General features: G+C 37.5%; 1 protein-coding gene across 1 annotated transcript; it reads left to right on the top strand.

The window, feature by feature from the left end:
• Positions 1-340: 340 nt before the first annotated feature.
• Positions 341-8,588, top strand: rx3 (retinal homeobox gene 3). Its single transcript, XM_067990173.1, has 3 exons — positions 341-611; positions 1,011-1,252; positions 8,139-8,588. The coding sequence occupies exons 1-3, from the start codon at positions 341-343 to the stop codon at positions 8,586-8,588; spliced, it is 963 nt and encodes a 320-aa protein (XP_067846274.1).
• The last annotated feature ends 517 nt before the right edge of the window (positions 8,589-9,105 follow it).

The raw sequence follows: 9,105 nt of genomic DNA, 5'->3' as shown, positions 1-9,105 counted from the left end.
GCGAAGGGTGCTCTGTAAAAGCTAAAGACTCATCCCCCGACGGTGCTTTCCTGCTCGGCACAACTCTTACATTTGCACCATATTTGCCGCTCAATCTCCCCTGCGACTTGAACGCTTCTTGAGCCATCAAATTTCTGAAATAAAGAAACCAATTAGAGGACTTTCTCCAAAAGAAGTCAATAGCAGAATCGGTGGAAGCTTCCCTGACAGAAAACCCTGGAAGCTGAAAGAATATTAAGCAAGAAATAAGATATTTTAAAGACAGAGGGAGGAAAACTGAACTCCGTTTTTCTTCTGAAGGAAAGTTAGTTACTAATTATTATTTAATAAGCGATAATTGATGCGGTTCCTCAGCTCCGCCAGCAACGTGATGGACGAAAGTTTGTCACCGTTTGGGAGCTTGGGGAGAAGTACGGGGACCTCGTCTTCCAGGGTCCATAGCATAGACGCGATTTTGGGATTTACTAAGGAAGACTCTGTTCTCCATTCCACCTTTACTTCCAACAAAAATTCCAGGAATGTGGAAGAAGCGGGAAAAAGCAATGGCCGGGATTGTTTCAACCGAGTGTCAAACTTAAAGCACGAACAAGAGAACTCAGAAAGTTTTGACGGTAAGATCGTGTCTTACTGTTATTTTTAATGTGTTGATCATGCCTTTCTATCCAGAGCAAGTAGGCGCAATTCATCAAAGCCAATGGTTTCAACATTTTACGTTAATGTAAATGTAACAATTAAATTCTCATTTGGGTCAAATTCAGTCAATTTGTATAATTACATCGCGGCGATGATATTAAAGTTTTAATCGGTAGTGAGGATTCATTTTGTTTCCATTTAACATAAATGGTTGTAATTACTGCAATTGTGAACATTGAAACGTTTAACGATTCCCTTATTTTCAATCTCTATTGTAATTTTAAAATACGTTATTATAAAGCGACAAAAAGGTTGCAAATACTAATAAATAAAAAGGAAACACACGAAATAAATATGCCTTCTTCTGTTCGGATCAGATCACTTCTGTACAAATAACAGTGGGGAAGGCCTGCGGCCGGACATAGTGAAAACGAAGCCACATGAGAATAATCTAATAGACGAGGACCAACCCAAGAAGAAGCACAGGAGAAACCGAACAACGTTCACCACATACCAGCTCCACGAGCTGGAGAGAGCTTTTGAGAAATCTCATTACCCCGATGTGTACAGCAGAGAAGAGCTGGCCATGAAAGTCAACCTACCTGAGGTTAGGGTGCAGGTGAGACACCACTGCTTTCTCATAGTCCTTCGACTATGCTCTGCACTATGGGCCTCGTCCCTTCATCTAGGTTTCTCATTAAAACAAATAGGCTATGCTCGTTTCCTCTGTTGAATAACTATTCGATGTGAAACTAATACAAGGGGGGAGGGGGGGCTCAATGATTTTAGGGGAAATGCAATACTCTAAGGATTTCACCCGACAGTTATTCTCTCTCAGATAACTTCTGCACATATAACTTCTCTGTGCCTTCCGGTGATCAGTGTTCGGAAAGTCAAACTGAGGAAATATAGAAGATGAAAAAATAATTCAGTTGTAGCATTACCCGATCATAGTGCAAAGCTGTGAGTCAGTTAGTTCGTTGTTGTATCCAGATATGATGATATTAACAATGACCAAGTTCTTCCTAAGTACATTTTTATCACTTTGTCCCCTTTAGCGCTTTCAGTGTTGCAACTTTTGTAGGTTCAAAGTGTATTTTAAAGCACTGACATATTTGTTATTTAATAGTGAGGAATCCTTTGATTATATCATTTCAACTTATAATATTCAAATCATACCTTTTATAACGCAGTCTTGTTCACCGTCCCCAAAAACGTCTAAAATAGTTCCTTATAAAAAGTATCAAGCAAATTACGAATGCATTCTACAGATCCGTTAAACTTTATTTTATTAAACTGAATTTACGGCAATTTAGCAGAAATATCTTGGACCACACCGAAAAACCAGGGATTTAATGAAAATAAACGATTGAAGATTTCGTTCCTGAAACTCCAGGCTATAAAAGGTAGCGGAAACGATGCTATCTCATTGATCGAAACGAGATTGTAAGTGGTGTCGAATGCATCTTTGCAGGGAAAAAGTCTCTTTACACTTGAAGAAATGTTACACGTAATTCTCATTGAAGTGTGCCCAACATAATCGATGATAATGTTCAGTGAAACATATATAGTAATGTTACACGTTAAACAGGTCAGCAAATTTAACTGGAATAATGGATATGAAGACCAGATCAGTCAGTAGCTGAGCGAAATATGCTGACTAGGCTGTTTTGCATTCACATTCTAAGTTTTTAGTCCATATTTTCAGTAATCGCTGTTTTTCTATTCACCTCTACCGTTTCTTCACCAATGAAGTGCGTGCAAAATATATAATTTTAAAATGCCCATAGTTTCCTCTCCGATGGGATACTATGGGTTTAGTTTACAACCCTTAAAAGAACCGTTTTCCTGACAGAAACTTGGGTTAGGTAAATAAAAAAACGTGTCTACAATTTGAGAAGTTTTTAATCACAGGCGGTGCCAAGTAGAAACCTTTAAATATTATTCATCGTTATTGATTATTCTAGTATCTGAAAATCAGTGGTGCAGAAATACAGAGAATATTTTATAAACGTAGCTTTCAAAGTGTAAAATGAAAGTTGTTCAATCTTGCATTTTATCCTGTACAAGGGGCTGTATTTTTTGCTGATTATATAAGACCCCAGACAATGTATGCTTTTTTGAATATTGATGAAATATTGCAATCCGCCCAAACTATATAAGTAGTCAGTAAGTAATGGAAACCTGCTAGCAGCCAGTGCAAGAGAAGGCCGGTCAGTAATCAGTCGATTAAATGTCTCATGCCTAAAAAGGCAAACTGCGTGGTAAACATCGAGGAGTGTCACATGGAAATAAATGAATTGGTATTCTCATAAACACTATATTAGAACATATAGCTATTAAATTCGTTTTGTTCGAGAAGGACAAGTTTTTGTTCAAAGACTGATCTGTAAAACATTCTTAGCTGCGTAACATTAGTGATGCTTAATCCCGCAGATTTGAAGATTTTGGATAAAGATGTTTTTCTTTCGCTGGAGTTCTATTGCATCTTTTTCCTTTCTTCCCTGAAACGAATCTTGAACTAAAAGTCAATTGTGAACAATGTGTCCTGTTCTATTTTCTTTTAAATAGTTCACTATGAAAACTTTTTTTCACTAAAGAACATATAATTTTAACATATCCCTTAGTTTCCAGCAATATTTTTTCCTAATGGAGCGTTCTTTGCAAAGTAATAACACCCATAGATTTTTTATTATATGTTAAACACGATAAACGCTTGTAACATGACGGGGCTCGATGGGCCGACCTGTTGTTCCGAGCTCTAAGAATTTAAATTGTACCTGATGTGAGTCAAAGTGGGGAGAGGGTATTTTATTAGTTATAGCCTTTTCTATCATACAATATCATTCTAGACTACCAGTTGGCAAAGTAAATATTTGGCAATGACAAGCAACAATCGAGGAGAAACAGATTCAAGTAAAATTCAAAGTAGAATTAACATTCACAAATGAAAAGGCAGACGAAATGGTAAAGAATCAAAAATATCTCCGATTGTTAAATCCACGCAGCTGTATCTCTGAGACTGAAATAAATGTCACTTTTGTTTATAGTTCTGTTATAAACATTTGGAAGTAAACGCAAAAAAATTAGGTCTGGGACACTAAACAAGTGATTCCATCGCCGCATTCTTTGCAGGAATCAAAATTGGCAAACATGCAATAGCGATTGTAAGTCCGTATCGGAAGTTGGTAATTTTACTAAACATTTGAATCATATTAAGGCTGATTACGTAAATGCGGATCAAGGAGTTACAACTAAACCAGGGACAATAGCTGAGATTTAATTAAGCTTTTAAAGGGAAGGATCTCCAAGTAACAGTAGCCCCTTTTCCAGCGACCTGCTCGTCTGTTTCAGGCCAGTTTTCGACATCCAGTGTTCATTCACTGCCTAAAACCAACAGTGCTGTGTGTGGGGTGGGGTGTGTCCATTGGAGGAGAAGACCCCTTTTCTTAAATTGTGGTTGTTTTTCGTTTGAACTCTTAAAGGATATGGAAATAACACAATCCAAAATAATGGGCCAGAATTAGCTGGCAAAATAATGGCGAGTTTAATGCACATGCCATTATTAGTGTGTAAATAATCCAGCAATTTGTAGCGAGGAAGAGATACCCCGTAAGTTGCTAATTGCCACAAATTGCTGGACAGTTTGCGCCACTCTGCTGTTAGCCTCACAAAAACGGCAGCTCGCCACCAGCCTCCCCATGAGTTTCAAGAAATGGCTGCATTTGTGCATTACATATTAAACTCACCGCAGAAAGTTTAAATTCTAATTTTTTTTCTTACTTTTCCTTTCTGTCCTTTTTTTCCTCTCAATCCAATCTTTCTATCCCTATCTTTATTTCTCTTTCTGTACCTAATTTTACTCTATTTCACCCTAATTCTTTCTCCATCATTCCTCCATTTCCTTATCCTTAAATCTCATTGGTTAAGCAGATAGATTGTTGGTCCCATCATTCACCAAGGTCCCAGATGCCCAGTTGACCTCGCAAGTTCCCGCTATCGGCTCGCACTTACAGCAATTTGCGACACAAAAGTTTTTCAAGCTGAAGGGTGAGAAAAAAAGACATAACAAATGGGGCACGCCGTGAGATGCCCCACTCCAGAATATTCTGGACCAATAGCTTTAATGGTGATAATCTTATGCATTTTTTAAAAAATGAGAAAATTGATATGGAGGTCTTGGATGGTTTGCTAATCCCAATGAAATACCCATTATGAACTGCACATGTTAATTTTCAATGCAATTGAGTTGTATCCAGGCTTTAACTGTTCACACATTGGTCAGCATGCCTTTTAGCAAGATACACCCACTGACAGGTTGAAAAAGTTATGAGAAGGAAATCTCTGATGTATTTGTACAATAGATTTATATATAATTATATAATGCTATACAAGATCACAATGAAGATGGAAATGAGGGAAGTCATTTGACCATCTTAGCTTAACCATCCACAGTTTAAAAAAAAAACTTGCATTCCTTCCATTATATCATGGAATTATCTCTTGAATGAGTCAAAGGTCTTGGCCTCCACTAAGGTTAGGTCCCAGAAGGTCATTCTAAGTGTTCATTCTCTTTGCCTGAAAAAGTTCTTCCTGAAATTTGTCGCAAATGTTCCTTTTAATAGTTTTACCTCTGTCCTCCGCACTAGTATTCTGGGATACCTTGAAGTAGCGCTCCAGATTAACTTTCTCTATAGTATTTGTATGCTTTCAAGACTAAAAAGCCCAGTCTGTCCAATCTTTCCTTATAACTCAATCCTTTAATAAAACTTCTCTGTATTGCTTCTGTGCCTTAAATGTTTCCCTTATGTCTTTGTTACCAAAAGTGTGACCAGGACACTGTACAGTTTTAGCCTGATATCTTCTGATTTATACTCAACTGACCTAGCAATATAATTAAGCATTCTGTTTGTTTATTGATGCTCCAATGATTTGATGTGTTAAGTGCCAAGTTTAATATCACCCCAGATCTTTGTGCTTCACCTTTAGCTATTTCTACACCATCCTTGGTATACTTGTGACATCCATTTTTTTTCTTTTGATATGTAGTATCCAACACATGTCTGTACTGAATTTCATTTGCAACTGATTTGTTCATTTGCAGATTTTTATCTAACTTCTTTTGCTTTGGCTGCTTCCCTCATCTTGGCTGTTCCCATTGGTTTAGTACATCTGTGACTTTGACCAGTTTGCATTGGGTTCCTGAATTCAAGTCATTAATGTGAACAGTTCCGATTCCTGCGGTACCCCTTTCAGTACTTTCTTTGCCCTCTGACATCACTCCCCTAACAAGAACTGGCCTTTTCTTAAGCCAATTCTTTATTCACACCCATTCTCACAGCTTTCAGTTTCAGTAGCAGATTTTTGTGAGGAACTTTATCAAAAGTTTTTTGGAAATCAAAGTACACTACATCATACAGCTTTCCACCGTCCACTTGGGATTTGTTTCCTCAAAGTTAAGGAAATCACTTCCCCTTTAAAAGCCGTGTTGGTTCTATGAGATTACTCTCATTACAGTTTATTTCTGATACTTGATTCTATTATTTGATTAGACATTCATATTAGACTGATGGATTTGGTAGAATCATAGAATCATAGAATCATAGAAGTTACAACATGGAAACAGGCCCTTCGGCCCAACATGTCCATGTCGCCCAGTTTATACCACTAAGCTAGTCCCAATTGCCTGCACTTGGCCCATATCCCTCTATACCCATCTTACCCATGTAACTGTCCAAATGCTTTTTAAAAGACAAAATTGTACCCGCCTCTACTACTGCCTCTGGCAGCTCGTTCCAGACACTCACCACCCTTTGAGTGAAAAAATTGCCCCTCTGGACACTTTTGTATCTCTCCCCTCTCACCTTAAATCTATGCCCCCTCGTTATAGACTCCCCTACCTTTGGGAAAAGATTTTGACTATCGACCTTATCTATGCCCCTCATTATTTTATAGACTTCTATAAAATAATGAGGGGCATAGATAAGGTCGATAGTCAAAATCTAGCTTTCCAGATTAGATTTGTTAAATTTATACAAATTTCATACTGACAAATAAAATATAATTTAGCAGTGAATGTATATTTAACTTCTTTTAGACTGTATTTATACACTTCACAGAAATTCAAAAGTGACTATAAACGTCAAGGGTCAGATCCTGCCCTGATACAGATCACCTGGAGGAGGCAATCTTTCACCATTCCAGTTTGCCATCAAATGGAGTATAACTTCAGTGCAGTGCCAAATTGGGTTTAAAGAGAGTTCAGGTGATCCCGTGGACCTCCTGGGAAATTTCTGAACTTACCCAGAGTTTATTTAAATCTATCGGGAGTGCCAGCACTCCTGTCTGCACTTTCAAAACACTTCTGCACGTGTATTTAAGCACTCATGCACACAGCTCTTTCTTGATTGAGAGGATTTAAATCAAAGCCAAGCAGTATTACCAAAGACACTGCCAGGCTGGAACCTTTCCAGCTTTTCAGCTACATAAAAATTCTCACCGTATCTTGCAACAAAAGTAATTTCTAATGTAAACACAAATTAAGTGTCATTTCTGCATCCTAAATGAACAGTTATATAGTGCAAGAGGAAGCTGAGAAAAATAATCTCAGAACCAAGGTATTTGCTTCCAAGTGATTTAAAAAAACTTTTACAGGTTGATTCATTTTCTGTCAAAAAAAACTGGAGAGCTATAAAAATGAATGAGAAATAACTGAATACAAAATGAAATGCAGAATAAAAAGACTTTTGTTCCCTTCATGCACAAATAAATTATATAACATGGATTAGTCTGAAGGGGCTTTTCAGATTTTGTTCGAGATAAGAGTTAGGATGTTCCAGCTAATTAATGGTTCTCTCCTCATAAATATTTGTCCTGCTCTTTTAATGCTTCGTAACATTCTAGGATAATGTTTGGTGCACACCTTTTAACTCATCACTCTGCTGTACACTGAGTTTAGCCTAATTATTTTTGAACTTTTCCCCATTAGCCAGGAAGGAAATGAGAGAAAAAAATCCAGTTAGTGAATAGGAAATGAGGACACGAGAGAAACAATTGACAGATGGACACTCCTACATGGCAGTTTGGGAGTCATAGTTTGTTTTCCAAAGTAATAACCAATAAGTTTCTCATTTGAAGCTCTGTAACCTTGACCACTATCATTTTAGAAAATAGTCAGCACCCATCTGATTTTCATTCAGCCTAGTAGCAGTGCTGGCTGAGAATACTCTTGGCTGTGTATCTCTCTCTACTGGAAGCCATGGGAGTTATTTTCATTAAAATATTAGTGTTCGCCATAGCCTATGCTGAATTAACTGACCTTAGCCAGGATGGCACTGAAATTTAACTCAGCACTGTGAGTCAGGAAAGGGGGAAAATAATCAGCTATAGGAAGCATATCCACCAACAGTTAACTTCTCTTTGGAAAAAAAGCAACAGAACAAATGGAATCCATTGTATCACAAAGTTTATTTATATGTTAAAACCAAAATGTTCTTTTATTTCAGGTATGGTTTCAAAACAGAAGAGCCAAGTGGAGGAGGCAAGAAAAACTGGAAGCTAGTGCAATGAAACTTCAGGATTCACCCATGCTTTCCTTCAACAGATCATCACAGTCTTCTACCATGGGCACTCTGAACAGTAACTTGTCACTGGACCCTTGGCTTACTTCACCAATATCAAGCACAACTGCATTACAGAGCCTTCCAGGTTTCATGTCCACAACTCAAGGCCTGCAGAGCAGCTATACTCCTCCACCTTTCCTGAATTCCCCAGCCATGAGCCACACCCTGCAACCTATGGGTGCCATCACTCCCTCAACCTTTCAGTGTGGGGCCCCTTATGTGGACAAATTTCCTCTGGAAGATGCAGAACAGAGAAACTCCAGTATAGCTTCCCTAAGAATGAAAGCCAAGGAACACATCCAATTCATTGGGAAAAGTTGGCAGACAATCTGAGGGAGGTGGTGGAGAACATCAGCAGCGATGTCTGTTAATAATCCTTATAATTGTTTAAAATGCTGATTACAAGTTTTACACTGGGATGTAGAAAGGTCACATTAAATGTCAAAGCACCAGAAATTTTGAGAACTATTCCTAAGAACTTACATTTAATTCATTTCCTTTTTTATTTTTGTACATTTGTTGTTAACTGTGTATTTTTTGTAGATGCAATAATTTTGTGTTGCATAGGGTCTTTAGTTTTCTAAATTAATACCAGGTAAGTCACAAATTAGTGCTTTAAACCAGCTTTAACATTTTTCAGTTAATATTTGGACCCTGTAAAGATTTGTTTGCATTTGATCAGTGGGATGATCCACAAATAACAAAGGCAAATCTGACCTAAACTTTTAGCAAAAAAATGTTTTCAGAACTCTGACAATGGTTGGATTCTTTATTAAAGATAGAACATTAAAACTTTTAAATCTGTGAAAAAAATAGATGTACTGTATACCTTCAATTTTGTTGTCAGATT

The sequence above is a fragment of the Heptranchias perlo genome, chromosome 1, assembly GCF_035084215.1.
Source record: "Heptranchias perlo isolate sHepPer1 chromosome 1, sHepPer1.hap1, whole genome shotgun sequence".
In the NCBI taxonomy this organism is placed as follows: domain Eukaryota; kingdom Metazoa; phylum Chordata; class Chondrichthyes; order Hexanchiformes; family Hexanchidae; genus Heptranchias; species Heptranchias perlo.
The sequence above is the reverse complement of the archived record's forward strand: the minus strand, read 5'-3'. Positions and strand labels throughout refer to the sequence as shown.